Source organism: Pseudophryne corroboree, chromosome 5, assembly GCF_028390025.1.
Source record: "Pseudophryne corroboree isolate aPseCor3 chromosome 5, aPseCor3.hap2, whole genome shotgun sequence".
Classification (NCBI taxonomy): domain Eukaryota; kingdom Metazoa; phylum Chordata; class Amphibia; order Anura; family Myobatrachidae; genus Pseudophryne; species Pseudophryne corroboree.
This window is the reverse complement of record NC_086448.1, coordinates 423,785,023-423,807,831: the sequence shown is the minus strand read 5'-3', so window position 1 is coordinate 423,807,831 and position 22,809 is coordinate 423,785,023. Positions and strand designations below refer to the sequence as shown.

Below are 22,809 nucleotides of genomic sequence, written 5' to 3'. Positions count from 1 at the left end.
GGGTACAGATTGAGGAGGCTACAGGTGGGCCCAGTGGCAGCTGTGAACACAACCACCAGGATGCAGCAGCTTGTTGAGTGCAGGCTAGAGAAGCGTCAGACAAAAGAAGCCAGGCAGACTGTGACTGAGTCGGACCCTCGGGGAAATAGGGCAGGGAAAAACACCCAATGCCCTTTTTTTAAATAGTAAGCTGCAGGAGCTACTAGAAAAGACGACTTCTCCTGTCAACAGTTAGGCCAAGGTCCCCTACATATTTAATTTGATGATCCTTTGGTTATTACATTTAGGGGCATCCTCATTTAGCCCCAATATTTTTTGTGGGAGAAAAATTAACAGGGTTTTATCGCAATTTATTTAATCAATATTTCGCTTTGGGCTGTTCAGTTAACTCCCACCCCCCTTTTTTTTTTTTTTTTTTTTTACCCTATTATCCGGCGATAACACATAGGTCTCTGAACTTATGACGGATTCTGTGTTTGTTTTTGCGATTGAGAAAATAGGGCTTATTATCTATGACTTGTTTTCGGGTCAGTTGAGACCCGAAAAGAAATTTCCGATAAGTGTGACCACGCTTCGGGACTTCTGAATATCCGGGAGGATCAATTTGTAGCAGTTAATTGCATATGCCCCTTAGGGGTATATTCAATTGAAGTCTGATCCATTCCGACATTCATTTGTCAGAATGGATCCGACCTGGGCTATTCAATGACATCTCAATTCGACTTTTAAAAAAGTCGAATTGAGATGCGGGAGGGGAGACGGGGGAGAGCAGCGCTGCTGGAGCCGGGTGGACGCTGCTGTTAGCGGCGGCTGTGACATCCTCCGGCGCTGCTCTCCCTGTCTCCGGCACTGCTCTCCCCATCTCACCTCGACTTTTTTTAAAGTCGAATTGAGATGGTCGAAAAGGGGGCCAACACCTGTCTTTTTTTGGCCCCGTTTTCGACACAAGCACATGGATCGGCAGCTATTCCGCCGATCCATGTGCTTTTCGACAAGTCGAATTCCTCGACTTGCTGAAAAATTTGGGGTTAGATTGAATAGGTCGGAACCCCTTCTGACATAAAAAAGTCGAAAACTGCCGTCTTTTTGACAGACTGCAGCTTTCAACTTCAATTGAATATACCCCCTAGTCTCTGAATAATAAGTGTTTTCAGAATGTTTTGGTTTACACTACTTTTGGCGTTGACAATAGGAATTCTAAATTAGATTAAAGAAATCTAGAAAAAAATACACTATTGCCACAATTTTTACATTTGTGCTACCCCAAATTTCAGTGTTCATTTTTGTATTGATTCTTTGTTTTATTATTCATATTACAGAATCTGAATGAATACGTTGCAGCTTTGATTGCACTGAAGCAAAAAATAATAGAATCAGAGTAAGTATGTTTAATGCTGTTATGCATTTTGTGTTTTTGTCATCTAATAATTCCAGAATTTGACATGATATTGTCAGCCGAGTGAAGGGGCAGGTGTGGGCAGCCAAAGACCACACTTATATTGGCACTTAGAAGGGACATCATAAATTGATATGCCAGGAGTTTTCAACATGCTGCAGTTTAGTATAATAGCAAAACGGTGACACATCATGCTGGTATGTGTAGTTCCACTGCAGCTGCATTATGCTTATTACTTTGACATGCCTCAATTCCTGGAGACATCCTGTTCTTTGAAAATATGTTGTTTTCATGCTCAGGGTTTTTAAGTACGCCACTTATTTTATTATTGACATAGCTTCATTGCTATTGAATGCACTATAAATTCCATTTACAGATCAGTAATTTGCATGGGAAGTGCTTAACCTGAATCTTACTGTTGCATGTAATAATTTGTGTATGTATATTTTTCAAGGATCGAATAATCATTTATTTACAGTATATAGAGCTTTTTTTTCTAATAAGACTCAAGGCGCTTAACAGATAGTATTAACATAATACACTACAGAAACTATATACATAATAAAGAGGTTTAGCTTTACACGTAATACAGAGACAATACAAAGAGTGTAGCAGCCAGTTACAAGGACTATCCATTCTACCCATGAAGTATCCAGATGAGACAGCAGTTTTAAGTGCACTATATAGGATCACTTTGGGCAGAATAGGAAATGTTTGGCACTGATGACACATAATGGGAGAGAGAGAAATTCTAGGCAAGATATTGCAAGTTCATCCGAGCCATGCATTTTTCATTCAACACAAAGCAACAGGCAAGACACTTATGTTGGCCGTACTTTATTGTAACAATGTTTGAATAATCTATACATGAAAATGAGACATACCAAGTGAAAAGGATAACCACTGCATACACAATTAAGTGGGTTGAAAGTCCTAGGTAAATCATCAATCTAGGGACATACTGTAGGTTGTGAGATCAGAACTATCATAATGTTTTGGATGGGAACTTCTAATTGCTGTGAACCAGTTCTAATGATCCCCAGTAAATACTCAAAAGTGACCTTCTTACCCATCTTTCTTCTACGATAGTGGCTAAGGGTGCAGCGTAGGGGCAACAAGCTTTCCTCATGGAGCACATTCTCAAGTCACTAGGGTGATTATGCATCCAAACTTAGTCCAGCTGTCAAGGAGGTCCTTGTATCCTCATACATCATTGCTGCAGGCGCGCCAAAGAACTCCTTTTGGTGCGTCCGGTCCCGTGAGAATCTGCTAGCATTGGGCATTTTTTTTTTTGTCTTTTTATGCTGAAAATTGTCTTAGTCGCAACGCGATATGACTTGAAAACACCAGGAGACTGCTGATTAATTTGATATGTGACACTTTTATATCTGTGTGAGAGTGAGGCATTTTAATCTGTAAACAAAGTGCTACAATGTAGCAGCCATAGCTTTTTTCGAATACAAAAAGCAGACGCACAGTATACAGGTGTCACGTCCTGATTGGACACGACAAGATGCCCAACATTAGCAAAGTTGCACATAACCTGGTGGCTTACTCACACCAGGCATTATGCGCTGCATGTCGTATTGAGGTTAGATGTATGAGGACACATTTGTATGCGGTTGCTATATATGGACACTCAAATGTTACACACACTGATCTTTCAGAGCTTCAGGAGATCCTATCACTGATGTTTGCATATGCCAAGAGAGCAGACTTGTCAGGTCCATAACTTTTATTTTCGTCTTCAGGGTCCATAAGATCCATTGGGATTACCTTTTAGGTATGATGGTGGAAACCAGGAACAGGCACGAAACAGTTAAGCTTTGCTCCCAAAATGCACTTTATCTTCTCCATTATACCCCGCTCACAGCTCAGACTCCTCAGTTTTTGTTTGGTGCCAGCATGAGCTGCACCTTTTGTGACAGTGCTTTATTTTTATGATTTAATCCTTTATTTTCTTTTTGCTACTGAGCAGGCAGCGCTAGGCAGTCCTTTGGACGCCAGCACTGCTGTTCCAACAACCCTGCCGACGCCGCAACTCCAGCTACGGCGAGGTACTTTCAGTGGGCGCCGTGCGCAGAGACACATGGGACGGTCCAGAACTGCAGCCAGGCACACATGGGGAGGTAAGGCAGGCTCTCGCTTGCGGGACCTGTGTGTTAGCAGTCCATACATCCGGTACTGGATTACTGACCAGAGGTGCTGATGGGCCATGGCCGCGGAGTGTACTGGATCACCAGTGCAAATAATACTGGTGCTGGGGACCCATTTTAACAGGCCAGGGAACTGGCAGTATTTTCATACAAGCCCACCTGCAGAACTTTGCAAAGCTCAGGCTCTCCAGTCTGCTATTCACTCCATACTACAGTCAGGCATGGTATTTCCTGTCAAAACGGGTTAAGGGCTTTTACTCCGTGTTCTTCTTAGTTCAGAAGCCCTATGGGTCCCATTGGCTCCACCTCAAGTTACTGAGCAAATATCTCTGAGTGCCAAAGTTTCGTATGGAAACGCTCCGTTCCATTGTCCTTGCTGTGCAGCCTGGGGACTTTATGGTTTCTTTAGACATCAGGACGCTTACCTACATGTGCCTATAGCGCCCTCTCATCAGCTATACCTTTGGTTTGTTGTCCTACACCAGTATTTCCAATTTCAGGCACTGCCTTTTGGACTTTTTACGGCACAGAGAGTCTATACCAAACTCATGTCTGTCATGGCGGCTCAGTTTCGGTGTCAGCGGATCAGAATACTCCCTTATCTGGTCGACCTGCTGATTCTGGCACACTCTCTCCAGAGATCTTCAGCTGCCATCATCACGGTTGGTTAATCAACTGGAAGAAGTCTTCCCTGATCCCCTCTTGGAGGATGGTACATCTGGGAGCTCTTGTGGATACTAACGTACAGAAAATCTTCCTACCTACGGACGAAATTGCGGAACAGGTGCGCAGACTGCTCCAAATTCGCAGGGTTTCCATTCATTGCACTGCAGACCTTGGGATCCATTGTATCCTCCTTCGACATGATGGAATACGCTCAGTTCCACTTCAGACCTCTCCAACACCTGATCCTTTTGGTGGTTGCAAACTTCCCACCTGGACATGGGTCACCCATTCTGGATTCCGAATTCGGTTCTTCTCACCATGGACGCCAGTCTCCGTGGATAGGGAACAGTCATTGGAAGTCACACCTTTTCAAGACTGGACTCCCACCAAAAGAGTCTTGCCAATGAACGTTCTGGAGCTGAGATCTATTTGCAGAGCTCTCACTCTGGCTCAGGACTTTCTTCAAACTTGCCCTGTCCAAGTCCAGTCAGACAACGCCACAGCAGTGGCCCATCTCAATCACCATGGAGGCACTTGCAGTGTCTCAGCTATAGCAGAAGTGGCACAAATTCTCACCTGGGCAGAACACCATCTCCACGGTCTTCATACCCACAATCATCAACTGGGAGGCGGACTTCCTCAGGCGCCAGGATGTGCACGCCGGAGAATGGTCTCTAAATCAAGAAGTCTTTCAGCTTCTGGTGGACAAATGGGGTATTCTGGAAGAAGACCTCATTGCCTCCAGACACAACTGCAAGCTGCCAATATACAGGTCCAGAACAAGGGATCCAGAAGTAGCCTCTCGTGGATTCATTGGCCATCAAATGGCCTTTCCATCTGTCATACCTCTTCCCTGCAGTCTCCCTCCTTACCAGGGATCTTTGCAAATTCAAGCAGGAAGGCAGCACCGTGATCTTGATAGCTCTGGCTTGGCCCAGGCACCATGGGTTCAAGGATCTCCAGTCTATCCATGGATGTTCCCATTCCACTTCCTCTGTGACCGGATCTCTTGTCTCAGGGACCCTGTCTACACCTGGACTTAGCTTGCCTGTTTTTGACGGCGTGGCTCTTGAGTCATCCCTCTTGAGGTCAAAAGTGTCCTCTCGTTCTGTTGATAAGACAATACTGCGGTCCCGGAATACTGCTTCGGCCCGTATCTATTAGTGTGGCATACTTAAGTGGTGTGCCCAATGGGATCAGTACGAGATCCTGCTGGACGGGATCCCGGCGGTCAGAATACCGACACCGGGATCCCGACCAGCACAATCCCGACGGGGGCGAGCGCAACGCAGCCCCTTGCGGGCTCGCTGCGCTCGCTAATCTGTGGGCACGGTGCCTCGCTACGCTCGCACACTAATATATTCCCCCTCTATGGGTGTCGTGGACACCCGCATAGGGAGAATGTCGTGATTGTGCCTGTCGGGATCTCGTTCTCCACCTTGTTTCTTTTAAGGCACAGGTCTCTGCTTTGTCAGTTTGCTACCAGAAGCGGATTGCTCCGTTACCAGATGTGCGTGCCTTTCTACAAAGAGTATTGCGGATTTTACCTCCCTTTGTCCCTCCGGTGACCCCATAGGATTTGTCTCTATTTCTCCCGGCATTGCAGCAGTTACTTTTTGAACCACTGGTTTCTGTTGACCTCAAAGACTTCTTCTTTTTTTTTTTTTTGGCTATAGCCTCAGCAGGAAGGGTGTCAGACTTAGGAGTGCTTTCCTACCGCTCTCCATTTGTGATCTTTCATAATGACCAAGCAGTCCTGCGGACCAAACACTGTTATCTCTAAAGGTGGTATCCAGCTTCCATCTTAACGAAGAAATAGTAGTTCCGCCGTCAAATCTCCAGACCTTGGCAGGGGATGCCTCCTTAGATGTAGTTCGTGCTCTTAGAATCTATGTGGACCGTACTAGTTCGGATTCACTCTGTGTCCTCTATGGATTCCACAAGCGGGGCTGGCCAGCTAACAGACAGACTCTGGCCAGATGGCTTTGCATGACTATCTCACAGGCTTATATACAAGCTGACCTCCCTGTGCTGGACACAGTCTCTGCTCACTTTACTCGCCCTGTGGGGCCTTCGTGGGCAGCCCGTCATGGTACGTCTGCTGAACAACTATGCAAGGCAGCCACTTGGTCTTCTGTCCACACGTTTCTTAGGTTCTATGCCTCTGAAACGTTTGCATCTCAAGATGCCTCAGTTGGATGCAACATTCTTCTCTCAGCTTAGGAGCGTCCGCTCCCTAGTTGAACTGCTTTGGGACATCCCCTAGATCATCCCTGTGGATGCCTATAGACCCTGAAGAAGAAAAATAAGATTTATGGTAACACATCTGTTAACTTTTTTTTTTTCTTCGAGGTCCATAGGATCCACAGGGCACCCACCCTGACACAACTAGCCTCCGTGTGTTACTCTCAATCTGTTTCCTGTGTGTGTACCAGTCTTTCCGCTTTCCTCTCCTGCTTTAGGTGGCATATCAGGGAGAAGGACCAGTTCGTCTTGAAAGCAAAAAGCTTAACTGTTTGGTGCCTGTACCTGGTTACCATCCCTGTGGATTCTATGGACCTTAAAGAAAAAGCGGTAACAAGGGTAAGTTTAACCATAACTCTTAAATTTTTGCTTATTTATTTATTTTATTTTTTGCACGTACAGTACACTTGTAGCTCTACTGTGGCTGCTTGCATTTTGCCTAAACAAGCATACAGTATGTTAATTGTCTAATTTTGTTTTCCAGCCACCTGCTTGCAAAATATCAACAGAAGTGTGATGATATCCTTTACATGCAAATTTTTGTAACTGTGTAGTGTAATAGATTAAGTTCTGTTTTTGTATGTTTTCTGAGGACCTAAATAGCAAATGTGGGCATAGCCCAATATACTATATATCTACAGTTCCCTGGGCTTTGTAAATTATCATTTATTTAAGAATAGTATGTAAAATAATACAATTATAGATAATTTTAAGAGTCTACAACTATGTGCATGCATGAACAAACATGAATTCAGCATTCATGTATTCCTATTTATCAACTAGTATACAGTACTCTTTATACTGCCACTTGGTATAGCTGTCCTAGTGGAGAGTTTAGCGTTATGCAGATGATGGCATACAAGTTACTTAGCATCTTTTAGTAACTAGTGCCATCTGCTAAAATTGATATTTTCATAAAATCCATTATAATTGGCAGTGGTAACAGGATTTAATCGTCTCAGCTAACAGCAGTTTAAGTGCAAGCCGTGGCACTTTTCATAGATTAAAAAAAAAAAAGAGTCTGTCCGACTCCAACATGGATGCATCATGGGAGACTGGCTGTGTTGCTGCAGCTTCATCTGGTAGTGACTGTTTTTAAGATGATTATTATTTATCTTTTTCTCTGTACTTTCTTTTGTTGGCTTTATATTAGCTAAGTCTTATGCTGGCCATACATTAGTACGGCTCGCATTAGAGTCATACTAATACCTCCGCAAACGCCTGGGGCCGGGATTGACTGATCATATGTGCAGCGTATATGATCAGCTGATGCGACGTGCGACCCACGCATCGTATTCGCACCCATTAACATGCACGATATGCATGCAATGGGTCTAATGATAGGTCAATATCATGTATTTGTGCACAATATCGACCGTGTGTATGGCCAGCATAAGGAGTTTATTTACTAGGCAGCAGTTTATAAAGGCCACTGCTTCCTAGGGGATGGAGACGCTAGAAAACGAGGAAAGGCTTGATAGGCTAGGCATGTTCACACTGGAAAAGAGGAGATTATGAGAGGACATGACTAACATTTACAAATATATATAAGGGGACAATACACAGCTTGCGGAGGATTTGTTTGTGCTAAGATCAACACAAAGGACACGTGGACATCTGCTTAGGTTAGAGGAGAGGAGATTTCGCACACAGACAAAAAGGTTTCTTCAAAGTAAGGGCAATATGTATTTGGAATTCCCTGCCTGAGAGAGTAGTAATGGCAGACTCTGTCACTACTTTTAAGAATGGGCTAGATAAATTCCTAATGGATAAGGATATTCAGGGTTATGATGGGTAGATCACGCAGTCTAGTTAAAGTAAAAAAAAAGAAAAAAAGATGAATAATCAGAACAGCCGACATTCACTACAGATAAAATTAGTCCTAAAAATAATAGTGTAGGAGAATACAGAAAGGTTGAACTCGATGGACAAATTGTCTTTTTTCAACCTCAAACTGTTACTATGTTTAATTCCGTAATGTAAATGGTCATTGCTTTGAATAACAAAAGACATGGGTAAATTAAATTGCATTTTTGTTTTTTTTAAATGATTGCTACTTTAAAACATCGGCCAGACTCGCGCAAAACCCTCCAATGCCTGGAGTTCGCAGGCTATTACATTTACCCCATGATATTTTGCTACTACAGGTGTGTCCACATACACCTCTGATCAAATCACGCCAAATAGCCCTATTTGTTAATTCTTGAACTTTGCAACTTATCCGTGTCAATCATATTTTTCCTTAAATATGTGTCTTGGAATCGTTAATGTGACAAAAGTACATTGCAGGGGTATTTTTGTGTGCCACTAAATCGCAACACTGGATTAAAAAGGCAATATACAGTGTTCCGATGTGAGCAGCTGTTCCATGCATCATGCCACATAGATTTGTGACCTTATACACCTTATATACTAAGTCCGGTTTGACAAACGTACTAATCTAGTGTCCCTGATACTCTGTTAGCATCTTTGTGTGTGGCTACATAGCAACTAAGACGCACAGTGTTCAAAAAAGTATATATGGTTACCCGTGGCTGGACTTCCATATGGTAAAAAACGCTAGGTGAATGAGGACACGTCCTTTTAAATTGTAGGCTCAAACACGCCAGGAAGTGTAGTAAATAATCCCCTAATGTTCACTTCTCCATTGTTCTCATTCTCAACCTGCCTGCTGCCTTTAATACCGTTGGCCACCCCCTTATCTTCCAAACCCTAAATTCCATTGGCTTCTGTGATACTGTCCTCTTCTGGTTTGCCTCCTACCTCACCAGTCGCTTCTTTTCTGTTTCTACTCATGACTGTACTTCGCCTTTTCTTCCTTTACCTCTCTAAAGCTTGGTACACACCAGACAGATATGTCTGACCCGCTGACAGAGCAGCTGATTCAGGGAAGTAAGCACACTTACTGATCAGTCATTCAGGAGATCCATTCAGTCAGGGAATACTGCAAATTCCACTTTGTCCGCTGTGATTAGGACAAAAAGATTGTCCAACAATATAATTGAGAGAAGAACTCGTGACGAGAGACAATTCTCTCACAAATACTTTCACCACAGGACGAAATTTATGTCCATCATTTAAACTTATAAATGGGTGAACCATTATAGAATTTTTCTCTTACATCCTAGAGGATGCTGGGGACTCCAAAAGGACCATGGGGTATAGACGGGATCCGCAGGAGCTTGGGCACACTAAAAAGACTTAAAACTGGGTGTGAACTGGCCCCTCCCTCTATGCCCCTCCTCCAGACCTCAGTTAGTTAGACTTTGTGCCCAGGAGTGACTGGATGCACACTAGGGGAGCTCTCCTGAGTTTCTCTAGAAAAAGACTTTTGTTAGGTTTTTTTTATTTTCAGGGAGCCCTGCTGGCTACAGGAGGGGAGAGAAGCAGGAACTACTTCTGTGAGTTTCAAGGCTCTGCTTCTCGGCTACTGGACACCATTAGCTCCAGAGGGTTCGATCACTTGGTGCGCCTAGCTGCTTGTTCCCGGAGCCACGCCGTCACCCCCTCACAGAAGCCAGAAGGCAGAAGTCGGGTGAGTATGAGAAGATCAGAAGACTTCAGTGACGGAAGGTAAAGCACAGCGGTAACGCTGTGCTCCATGCTCCCACACACATATCACCAACGGTTGTCACTGGGTGCACGGCGCTGGGGGGGGGGGGGCGCCCTGGGAGGCATGTTACTGAAGTTTTGTAAGGGCGGCATATGATTGTGGGTGCCGAGGCACCTTTTACAGACCCCCGCCGGCATTTTACATGAGTTTGAATTTGGCGGGCCGATGCCGCCGGGAAGGGGGGAGGAGCTTCGGTCCGCGGCTCACGCGCGCCATTTTCTCCCTGCACCAGACAGAGAGAGAGACGCTGCCGGGACCTCCACACTGATTTCAAGTAAATGGGGCATCTCCAGAGGGGAGCCGCAGTGGGGTACCAGTCTTTTTGATAATAAGGCAGCGCTGGGTACATATATTCGTGTACCAATATACAGGCGCTGGGGTGTGAGCTGGTATACTCCCTCTGTCTCCTCTTCTGGGCTGCATTGTGGGCCTGTCACCTTGCTGGGACGGTTCTGTGTGGGTTGTGTGTCGGTACTACGTGTCGACATGTCGGAGCCTGAATGTTATTCACCAGAGGAGGTTATGGGAGGTGGGGATGCGGGGCTAGATGTAGCACTGTCGACGCAGCCGACTCCTGATTTACTAGCACTCCTTAATACAATAAATTCCAATGTTGCTTCTTTATCTAAGAGGTTAGATAAGTCTGAGTTACAGACGCAGGTGTGGAAAAAGTCCATGGAGGAGGCTTTATCTCAGGTACAGACCCCATCCAGGTCCCATAAGAGGCCTTTTTACTCAGGTGGGGGATACGAATACCGACACGGACTCTGATTCCGAGGTCGATCTCACTGAGGCTGCATTACATCCACGATTAGTTAAGAGTATTCAGTACATGATTGTGGCTATAAAGGATGTTTTGCAAATTTCTGATGAACCTGCGGTACAGGAAACAAGGATTTGCTTGTTCAAGGGAAAGAAACCTGAGGTGAAGTTTCCCCCCCTCTCATGAAATGAATACTCTTTGTGAAAAGGCTTGGGAGTCGCCGGATAAGAAATGGCAGATTCCCAAGAGGATTTATATGGCGTATCCTTTCCCCTCTGATGACAGGGAAAAATGGGAGGCATCTCCAACTGTTGATAAAGCTCTATCCCGTTTGTCTAAGAAGGTGGCGCTTCCGTCTCCTGACACGGCAGCTCTCAAGGATCCGGCGGATCGCAAGTTGGAGACGTGTCTGAAGTCCATTTTCGCTAATACGGGGGCATTGCTCAGACCTGCTGTGGCGTCGGTATGGGTGAGTAGTGCTATTGCTAAATGGGCTGAGAATTTAGCTAGTGACATGGATACTCATGATAAAGATAATGTCCTTCTAACTCTCGGTTATATTAAGGACGCTGCGGATTACCTAAAGGACGCGGCAAGGGACGTCTGTCTCTTGGGATCAAGGACCAATGCCATGTCGATATCTGCCAGGAGGGCCTTGTGGATCCATCAATGGAATGCTGATGCCGACTCCAAGAGGTCTATGGAAGCTCTACCCTTTAAAGGTACTGTCTTGTTTGGGGACGGCCTGGCGGACCTAGTCTTGACCGCGACTGCGGGTAAGTCCTCCTTATGTTCCCACACAACAGAAAAAGGCACCACATCAACAAATGCAGTCCTTTCGTCACAACAAATACAGGCGTGGGAAAGGCTCATCTTTCCTCTCCTCAAAGGGTAGAGGACGGGGAAGAAAACTTCCTGCAGCCTCAGCGCACAGGACCAGAAGTCCTCCCCGGCTGCTACCAAGTCCACCGCATGACGCTGGGGCTTCCCTGGGGGAGTCCGGACCGGTGGGGGGCCGTCTTCAGGTATTCAGCCAGGTGTGGATTCAATCAGACCTGGATCCTTGGGTGTTTGAAATCGTGTCTCAGGGATACAAACTGGAGTTTCAGGAGATGCCCCCTCACCGGTTCTTCATTTCGGCATTACCAGTGGTTCTTCCAGACAGGGAAGTGGTCCGGGCGGCGATTCAAAAATTGTGTCTACAGAAGGTCATTGTTCCCGTCCCTCCGTCCCAGCGAGGAGAGGGGTTCTACTCGAGCCTCTTTGTGGTACCGAAACCGGACGGTTCGGTCAGACCAATTCTAAATCTAAAATCCCTCAATCCATACTTGAAAGTCTTCAAGTTCAAGATGGAATCCCTTCGAGCGGTGATTGCCAGCCTGGAGGGGGGGGATTTTATGGCGTCAGTCGACATAAAGGATGCCTACTTACATGTGCCGATATATCCTCCACATCAGGCTTTCCTCAGGTTTGCGATACAGGATTCTCATTACCAATTTCAGACGTTGCCGTTTGGGCTTTCCACGGCTCCGAAGATTTTCACCAAGGTCATGGCAGAAATTATGGTTCTTCTTCGCAAACAAGGGGTTTCAATTATCCCGTACTTGGACGATCTCCTGATAAAGGCGAGGTCCAAGGAACGGTTGCTGAGAAGAGTAGAGTTGTCACTATCGGTTCTGCGACAGCACGGTTGGGTGCTCAATTTGCCGAAATCCCAGTTGATTCCGACCACTCGGCTTCCTTTTCTGGGCATGATTCTGGACACGGAGTTACAGAAGGTATTCCTTCCAGAAGAAAAGGCTCGGGAACTGCAGACGATGGTCGGCGAACTTCTGAAGCCGACGAGTGTGTCGATCCATTATTGTACTCTGGTTCTGGGGAAGATGGTTGCGGCGTACGAAGCCATTCCATTTGGCAGATTTCACGCCCGCGTGTTTCAGTGGGACTTGCTGAGCAAATGGTCCAGATCTCATCTACACATTCACCGGAAGATAAGTCTATCTCCCAGAGCCAGAATTTCTCTCCTGTGGTGGCTACAAGCTAATCACCTCCTGGGGGGACGCCGATTCGGTATCCAGGATTGGGTACTTCTGACGACAGATGCAAGTCTCCGGGGCTGGGGCGCAGTCACCCAAGGAAGAAATTTCCAGGGAAAATGGTCGCTCCAGGAAGCCTGTCTCCACATAAATATTCTCGAGTTAAGAGCCATTTACAACGGCCTGCTCCAAGCAAGAAGTCTTCTTCAGGATCGACCGGTCCTGGTACAGTCAGACCACATCACAGCGGTGGCCCATATAAACCGGCAAGGCGGAACGAGGAACAGAGCGGCAATGGCGGAGGCCACAAAGATCCTTCGCTGGACGGAACAACACGTCAGCGCACTGTCAGCAGTTTTCCTACCGGGGGTGGACAACTGGGAAGCGGATTTCCTCAGCAGACACGACCTTCATCCGGGAGAATGGGCTCTGCACCAAGAGGTATTTGCAGAAGTGACAAGACGCTGGGGAATTCCGTTGATAGACATGATGGCGTCTCGGCTCATAAGAAGCTCCCGAGGTATTGTTCCAGGTCAAGGGACCCACAAGCCACTGCAGTGGACGCCCTGGTGTCTCCGTGGGTCTTCCAGTCGGTGTATGTGTTCCCTCCACTTCCTCTCATTCTAAAGGTGCTGGGGATCATTCGTCGAGCAAGGGTTCAGGCGATTCTCGTCGTTCCAGACTGGCCAAGAAGGGCCTGGTACCCGGATCTTCAGGACTTGCTGGTGGAAGATCCTTGGCCGCTTCCTCTAAGAGAGGATCTGTTGTTGCAGGGTCCATGCGTGTTTCCAGACTTACCGCTGCTGCGTTTGACGGCATGGAGGTTGAGCGCCAGATCTTAGCTCGTAAGGGCATTCCCAGGGAAGTCATTCCAACTCTCATTAAGGCTAGGAAAGAGGTTACGGCGAAACACTATCACCGTATCTGGAGGAAGTATGTTTCCTGGTGTGAGCTTAAAAAGGCTCCTGCGGAGGATTTTCACTTGGGTCGTTTTCTCCACTTTTTACAGGCGGGCGTAGATGCAGGCCTGAAATTGGGTTCCATCAAAGTGCAAATTTCGGCTTTGTCTATTTTCTTTCAAAAAGAGTTAGCTGCCCTCCCAGAGGTTCAGACCTTTGTGAAGGGTGTGATGCATATCAATCCGCCGTTTGTAGCTCCATGGGACCTCGATGTCTTACGGTTTCTCATGTCTTCCTGGTTTGAACCTTTGCGTAAGGTTGAGTTGAAATTTCTCACTTGGAAGGTCGTTATGCTTTTGGCGCTGGCATCTGCCAGGCGAGTGTCGGAATTCGCAGCTTTATCGCATAAGAGCCCGTACTTAATTTCTCTGACGTCCTAAGTGGATGCTGGGGACTCCGTCAGGACCATGGGGATTAGCGGCTCCGCAGGAGACAGGGCACAAAAGTAAAAGCTTTAGGATCAGGTGGTGTGCACTGGCTCCTCCCCCCATGACCCTCCTCCAAGCCTCAGTTAGATTTTTGTGCCCGGCCGAGAAGGGTGCAATCTAGGTGGCTCTCCTAAAGAGCTGCTTAGAGTAAAAGTTTTGTTAGGTTTTTTATTTTCAGTGAGTCCTGCTGGCAACAGGCTCACTGCATCGAGGGACTTAGGGGAGAGAAGTGAACTCACCTGCGTGCAGGATGGATTGGCTTCTTAGGCTACTGGACACCATTAGCTCCAGAGGGAGTCGGAACACAGGTCTCACCCTGGGGTTCGTCCCGGAGCCGCGCCGCCGACCCCCTTGCAGATGCCGAAAAGTGAAGAGGTCCAGAAACCGGCGGCAGAAGACTTTTCAGTCTTCATAAGGTAGCGCACAGCACTGCAGCTGTGCGCCATTGTTGTCAGCACACTTCATAGCAGCGGTCACTGAGGGTGCAGGGCGCTGGGGGGGGCGCCCTGGGCAGCAATGATAGTACCTTATTCTGGCTAAAAATACATCACATATAGCCCCTGGGGGCTATATGGATGTATTTAACCCCTGCCAGGTCTCAGAAAAACGGGAGAAGAAGCCTGCCGAAAAGGGGGCGGGGCCTATTCTCCTCAGCACACAGCGCCATTTTCCCTCACAGAAATGCTGGTGGGAAGGCTCCCAGGCTCTCCCCTGCACTGCACTACAGAAACAGGGTTAAAACAGAGAGGGGGGGGGCACTTATTTGGCGATATGACTATATATATTAAAATGCTATAAGGGAAAAACACTTATATAAAGGTTGTCCCTGTATAATTATAGCGTTTTTGGTGTGTGCTGGCAAACTCTCCCTCCCCAAAGGGCTAGTGGGGTCCTGTCCTCTATCAGAGCATTCCCTGTGTGTGTGCTGTGTGTCGGTACGTGTGTGTCGACCTGTATGAGGACGATGTTGGTGAGGAGGCGGAGCAATTGCCTGTAATGGTGATGTCACTCTCTAGGGAGTCGACACCGGAATGGATGGCTTATTCAAGGAATTACGTGATAATGTCAACAGAGACGGCCGGCAAAAAAATAGTACCTGTCCAGGCGTCTCAAACACCGTCAGGGGCTTTAAAACGCCCATTTACCTCAGTCGGTCGACACACACGGACACTGATTTCAGTGTCGACGGTGAAGAAACAAACGTATTTTCCTTTAGGGCCACACGTTACTTGTTAAGGGCAATGAAGGAGGTGTTACATATTTCTGATACTACAAGTACCACAAAAAAGGGTATTATGTGGGGTGTGAAAAAACTACCTGTAGTTTTTCCTGAATCAGATAAATTAAATGAAGTGTGTGATGATGCGTGGGTTTCCCCCGATAGAAAATTATTGGCGGTATACCCTTTCCCGCCAGAAGTTAGGGCGCGTTGGGAAACACCCCTTAGGGTGGATAAGGCGCTCACACGCTTATCAAAACAAGTGGCGGTACCGTCTCCGGATAGGGCCGTCCTCAAGGAGCCAGCTGATAGGAGGCTGGAAAATATCCTAAGAAGTATATACACACATACTGGTGTTATACTGCGACCAGCGATCGCCTCAGCCTGGATGTGCAGAGCTGGGGTGGCTTGGTCGGATTCCCTGACTAAAAATATTGATACCCTTGACAGGGACAGTATTTTATTGACTATAGAGCATTTAAAGGATGCATTTCTATATATACGAGATGCACAGAGGGATATTTGCACTCTGGCATCAAGAGTAAGTGCGATGTCCATATCTGCCAGAAGATGTTTATGGACACGACAGTGGTCAGGTGATGCAGATTCCAAACGGCACAAAGAAGTATTGCCGTATAAAGGGGAGGAGTTATTTGGGGTCGGTCCATCGGACCTGGTGGCCACGGCAACTGCTGGAAAATCCACCGTTTTTACCCTAAGTCACATCTCTGCAGAAAAAGACACCGTCTTTTCAGCCTCAGTCCTTTCGTCCCCATAAGAGTCATATCTGCCCAGGGATAGAGGAAAGGGAAGAAGACTGCAGCAGGCAGCCCATTCCCAGGAACAGAAGCCTCCACCGCTTCTGCCAAGTTTCTCAGCATGACGCTGGGGCCGTACAGGACCCCTGGATCCTACAAGTAGGATCCCAGGGGTACAGATTGGAAAGTCGAGACGTTTCCCCCTCGCAGGTTCCTGAAGTCTGCTTTACCAACGTCTCCCTCCGACAGGGAGGCAGTATTGGAAACAATTCACAAGCTGTATTCCCAGCAGGTGATAATCAAAGTACCCCTCCTACAACAAGGAAAGGGGTATTATTCCACACTATGTTGTGGTACTGAAGCCAGAAGGCTCGGTGAGACCTATTCTAAATCTGAAATATTTGAACACTTACAAAGGTTCAAATCAAGATGGAGTCACTCAGAGCAGTGATAGCGAACCAGGAAGAAGGGGACTATAGGGTGTCCCGGGACATCAGGGATACTTACCTCCATGTCCCAATTTGCCCTTCTCACCAAGGGTACCTCAGGTTCGTGGTACAGAACTGTCGCTATCAGTTTCAGACGCTGCCGTTTGGATTGTCCACGGCACCCCGGGTCTTTACCAAGGTAATGGCCGAAATGATGATTCTTCTTCAAAGAAAATGGACGACCTCCTGATAAGAGCAAGGTCCAGAGAACAGTTGGAGGTCGGAGTAGCACTATCTCAAGTAGTTCTACGACAGCACGGGTGGATTCTAAATATTCCAAAACCGCAGTTGTTTCCGACGACACATCGGCTGTTCCTAGGGATGATTCTGGACACAGTCCAGAAAAGGGTGTTTCTCCCGGAGAAGAAAGCCAGGGAGTTATCCGAGCTAGTCAGGAACCTCCTAAAACCAGGAAAAGTGTCAGTGCATCATTGCACAAGGGTCCTGGGAAAAATGGTGGCTTCTTACGAAGCGATTCCATTCGGCAGTTTTCACGCAAGAACTTTTCAGTGGGATCTGCTGGAAAAATGGTCCGGATCGCATCTTCAGATGCATCAGCGGATAACCCTGTCTCCAAGGACAAGGGTGTTTCTTCTGCGGTGGCTGCAAAGTACTCATCTACTAATGGGCCGCAGATTCGGCATTCAGGAAGGGTCCTGGTGACCAGGGATGCCAGCCTGAGAGGCTGGGGAGCAGTCACACAGGGAAAAAATTTCCAGGGAGTGTGATCAAGTCTGGAGAATTCTCTCCACATAAATATACTGGAGCTAAGGGCAAGTTACAATGCTCTAAGCTTAGCAAGACCTCTGCTTCAAGGTCAGCCGGTATTGATCCAGTGGGACAACATCACGGCATTCGCCCACGTAAACAGACAGGGCGGCACAAGAAGCAGAAGGGCAATAGCAGAAACTGCAAGGATTCTTCGCTGGGCGGAAAATCAGGTGATAGCACTGTCAGCAGTGTTCATTCCGACGCCCGGGAGAGTGGGGATTTCATCGGGAAGTCTTCCACATGATTGTGAACCATTGGGAAAGACCAAAGGTGGACATGATGGCGTCCCGCCTGAACAAAAAACTGGACAGGTATTGCGCCAGGTCAAGAGACCCTCAGGCAATAGCTGTGGACGCTCTGGTAACACCGTGGGTGTACCAGTCAGTGTATGTGTTCCCTCCTCTGCTTCTCATACCCAAGGTACTGAGAATTATAAGACGTAGAGGAGTAAGAACTATACTCGTGGCTCCGGATTGGCCAAGAAGGACTTGGTACCTGGAACTTCAAGAGATGCTCACAGAGGACTCATGGCCTCTGCCGCTAAGAAGGGACTTGCTTCAGCAAGTACCATGTCTGTTCCAAGACTTACCGCGGCTGCGTTTGACGGCATGGCGGTTGAACGCCGGATCCTAAGGGAAAAAGGCATTCCGGAAGAGGTCATTCCTACCCTGGTCAAAGCCAGGAAGGAGGTGACCGCACAACATTATCACCACATGTGGTGAAAATATGTTGCGTGGTGTGAGGCCAGGAAGGCCCCACGAAGAAATTTCAACTCGGTCGATTCCTGCATTTCCTGCAAACAGGAGTGTCTATGGGCCTCAAATTGGGGTCCATTAAGGTTCAAATTTCGGCCCTGTCGATTTTCTTCCAGAAAGAATTGGCTTCAGTTCCTGAAGTCCAGAAGTTTGTCAAGGGAGTACTGCATATACAACCCCCTTTTGTGCCTCCAGTGGCACTGTGGGATCTCAACGTAGTTCTGGGATTCCTCAAATCACATTGGTTTAAACCGCTCAAATCTGTGGATTTGAAATATCTCACATGGAAAGTGACCATGCTGTTGGCCCTGGCCTCGGCCAGGCGAGTGTCAGAATTGGCGGCTTTGTCTCAAAAAAGCCCATATCTGATTGTCCATTCGGACAGGGCAGAGCTGCGGACTCGTCCCCAGTTTCTCCCTAAGGTGGTGTCAGTGTTTCACCTGAACCAGCTTATTGTGGTACCTGCGGCTACTAGGGACTTGGAGGACTCCAAGTTGCTAGATGTTGTCAGGGCCCTGAAAATATAGGTTTCCAGGACGGCTGGAGTCAGGAAAACTGACTTGCTGTTATCCTGTATGCACCCAATAAACTGGGTGCTCTTGATTCTAAGCAGACAATTGCTAGTTGGATGTGTAGTACAATTCAGCTTGCACATGCTGTGGCAGGCCTGCCACAGCCAAAATATGTAAATGCCCATTCCACAAGGAAGGTGGGCTCATCTTGGGCGGCTGCCCGAGGGGTCTCGGCTTTACAACTTTGCCGAGCAGCTACTTGGTCAGGGGCACACCCTGACTGAGGAGGACCGGGAGTTCTCTCATTCGGTGCTGCAGAGTCATCCGCATTCTCCCGCCCGTTTGGGAGCTTTGGTATAATCCCCATGGTCCTGACGGAGTCCCCAGCATCCACTTAGGACGTCAGAGAAAATAAGAATTTACTTACCGATAATTCTATTTCCCGTAGTGGATGCTGGGCGCCCATCCCAAGTGCGGATTGACTGCAATACTTGTACATAGTTATTGTTACAAAAATCGGGTTATTATTGTTGTGAGCCATCTTTTCAGAGGCTCCGCTGTTATCATGCTGTTAACTGGGTTCAGATCACAGGTTGTACAGTGTGATTGGTGTGGCTGGTGTGAGTCTTACCCGGGATTCAAAATCCTTCCTTATTGTGTACGCTCGTCCGGGCACAGTATCCTAACTGAGGCTTGGAGGAGGGTCATGGGGGGAGGAGCCAGTGCACACCACCTGATCCTAAAGCTTTTACTTTTGTGCCCTGTCTCCTGCGGAGCCGCTAATCCCCATGGTCCTGACGGAGTCCCCAGCATCCACTACGGACTACGAGAAATAGAATTATCGGTAAGTAAATTCTTATTTTTTCATTCGGATAGGGCGGAATGGAGGACTCGTCAACCATTTCTACCGAAGGTGGTTTCTTCATTTCACATTAACCAACCTATTGTGGTTCCGGTAGCTACGGAAGAGGTGGCGATTCCAAAATCTCTGGATGTTGTAAGAGCGTTAAAAGTCTGTTTCTAGGACAGCTGTTACTAGGAAAACTGAAGCGTTGTTTGTTTTGTATGCGGCCAACAAGATTGGTCATCCCGCTTCAAAACAGACTATTGCACGCTGGATTTGTAGTATGATCCAGCAGGCTCATTTTTCGGTAGGACTGCCGGTGCCGAAATCGGTTAAAGCCCATTCTACCAGGAAAGTGGGCTCATCTTGGGCGGCTGCCCGAGGTGTCTCTGCGCTACAGCTTTGCCGAGCAGCTACTTGGTCGGGTTCGAACACTTTTGCTAAGTTCTATAAGTTTGATACCCTGGCCGATGAGGACCTGGCGTTTGCTCAGTCGGTGCTGCAGAGTCGTCTGCACTCTCCCGCCCGTTCTGGAGCTTTGATATAATCCCCTTGGTCCTTTTGGAGTCCCCAGCATCCTCTAGGACGTAAGAGAAAACAGGATTTTGGTACTCACCGTTAAATCCTTTTCTCCTAGTCCGTAGAGGATGCTGGGCGCCCGTCCCAGTGCGGACTATTACTTGCAGTGTGTTTTCTTACTGGTTAAGTTAGTTTGTACACGAGTTGTGTATTGGTTTGTTGCAGCTGGTTGCTGGAGTTTTATGCATACTATTATCTGGTTTGGCGTTATTCCGGCTGTACGGTATGTTTATGGTGTGGGCTGGTAGTTTGGTAGCCCTTAAGGCGTGTACACACGGTAAGATCTTTTCTTCCGATTCTGACTATATAGTCAGAATCGGAAGAAAAGATAGTGCAGATCGCAAGGTGACAGTCACCTTGCGATGCCGATGCGCGGCCCCGCGCGGTCGTCATCGGCCGAAAAAATAGGCTGTGCAGCCAAGTCAATCCTGACTATCTCTATATAAGAGATAGTCAGGATTGACACTTAGCCAAAATCGCACAGAACCAGGATCGCAAGCACACTCATTATGTGCTTGCGATACTGGCTAAGTGCCGTCCCGGCCCCACGTCGCACAGTGAGAATCGGATAAGTCCGAATCTCACCGTGTGTACACACCCTTAGTTAAAACAAAAATCTTTCCTTGTACTGTCAGTCTCTCCTGGGCACAGTTCCTATAACTGAGGTCTGGAGGAGGGGCATAGAGGGAGGGGCCAGTTCACACCCAGTTTTAAGTCTTTTTAGTGTGCCCAAGCTCCTGCGGATCCCGTCTATACCCCATGGTCCTTTTGGAGTCCCCAGCATCCTCTACGGACTAGGAGAAAAGGATTTAACGGTGAGTACCAAAATCCTGTTTTGTTAAATCTATGTACCCTCTAATTTTAAAGAGTCTAAGATTAAAAGTTCTATTTTAATATTACTTCATCCTATCAATTAATTATAAAAGAGTGCTCCAAACAAGGAATTGTCTTCTTGTTTTGGTATAGGCCAAACAAACCCTATATTTGAGTACACTATATCTGCAAATTGACTACTAGTAAATCCCTCTCCCCATATATGAAAAAGGTTGATGATGTAATAACTTAAATGTGTTTTCTTTTTATTTGGTGACATCATTATTTCTGCTTTAATCTGTTGTAATCTTGATATGTATTCTGTATTTAGTGTTTTTCCCTTAACTCGAAAATACATCTTCAGTATGCGGAAAGGTAACTGTTTATCTTTTATTAACATATTTCACTTAAATAAACATCTTGATATCTCACCTACAGTATACTACAAAAAGTGCACATCGTCCTGAACATGTGCCACTACTTACTTTGCACTTAATAGGTGAATGCAGGAGCATTAATATTTGTAATTCACCAATACGAATTATCATGTAGGAAGTACCAAAATTGATCAATCTGTTTCAACTATTTAATAACCAAAACCATATAAGGTAAAATAGGCTTCTCCCAGCTGCTGATGGCCTAAGGATGTGCAAATGGTGCCTCAACATATGGAACTGCTTTGAATGTATGGGAAGTAATGCCTTGGAGAGTGATAAATTGCACTGTGATAAAGTACCAACCAACTAGCTCCTAACTGTCATGTTACAGGCTCTGCAAATAGGCCCAATCATAGTACTAGAAAGTCACCCCCCCCCCCCCCCCCCCCACCCCCTCCCCCATTTATGGCATCTCCTTTTATCCAGTGTTTATTGAAATTTATACATTTTAATGTCAAAGACTAAGTGTATACTAAAAGTACAAACCGAATAATTGGAGATTGTTTTCAATTGGCTTAGCTTTTACCTCTCTGTCTAATTCATCCCGCACCAGCTCAATGGAGTTTAAAAAAAAAAAAAAAAAGAGGCTGTCTGATATCAATAAACAACCCAACATGGGGAGTGTCTGCATGTCCCATAAAGGAAAATGGAAATAGGATCCATGCTGTATATGTAACAAATTTATGTGACTGAAATGCTGCTATCAAGCCACATTTAATAAACATAACAATACGTAGAAATTGACTGCAGTAAATTTAGTATTAAAAAGAAATGATATTCCATATATTGTATACATATCGTGATAGGGAAAGCTGTTGCTTGTTAAAAAATGAAAAGTCCACTGTTAAGCAGTATCAGTATTTTACCATTAAATAATTAAGCAGCCGCAAGTTACAGTTATCCCTTTCTTTAAACTAAGGATCCCTTCTCGCTGAGGTATATTATGCTGAACGTCTCAGAGCAATAGTTCTGTTATCAATAGAAATTATATCATGGAACCATTCTCCTCATCGAGCCCATAGTATTATTCTACAATTAGATGGAAGAGATTATATCTACTGATATTATGGAGAAGCTGGGCCTCGGCAACTGGACTTTCTGTGCATTGCAGTATGCCATTTCTTCGTATATCTGTGCCTTCTGCACGGCTTATTGTGGCTGTTGACAGCAATAGACTAGAGCCACCGTGTGTATGAAAGGTTTTATGCTCCCCTCGATTAAACTGCAAATACATGTAATTGTCAGTCCCCAGTAAAAGCAAAGCCTTGATGATGTTTAAGTCTGGAGACTGTTCTGACCATCCCATAGTTTGAAGCCTACTATCTTTATCTTTTCTTCAAAAGTAGCTCTGACAGCCTGGAAGTCTGTTTTG

General features: G+C 46.4%; 1 protein-coding gene across 2 annotated transcripts in view; it reads left to right on the top strand.

Moving 5' to 3' along the window:
* The window catches only part of ICE1 (interactor of little elongation complex ELL subunit 1), a 292,267-nt gene that overhangs the window by 33,795 nt on the left and 235,663 nt on the right, over nt 1–22,809 (top strand). For both annotated transcript variants that reach the window (XM_063922809.1, XM_063922810.1), the window contains exons 3-5: nt 1,320–1,378; nt 6,947–6,983; nt 21,359–21,375. In XM_063922809.1, the coding sequence (XP_063778879.1) occupies nt 1,320–1,378; nt 6,947–6,983; nt 21,359–21,375 (113 nt within the window). The remainder of the gene's footprint in view (nt 1–1,319; nt 1,379–6,946; nt 6,984–21,358; nt 21,376–22,809) is intronic.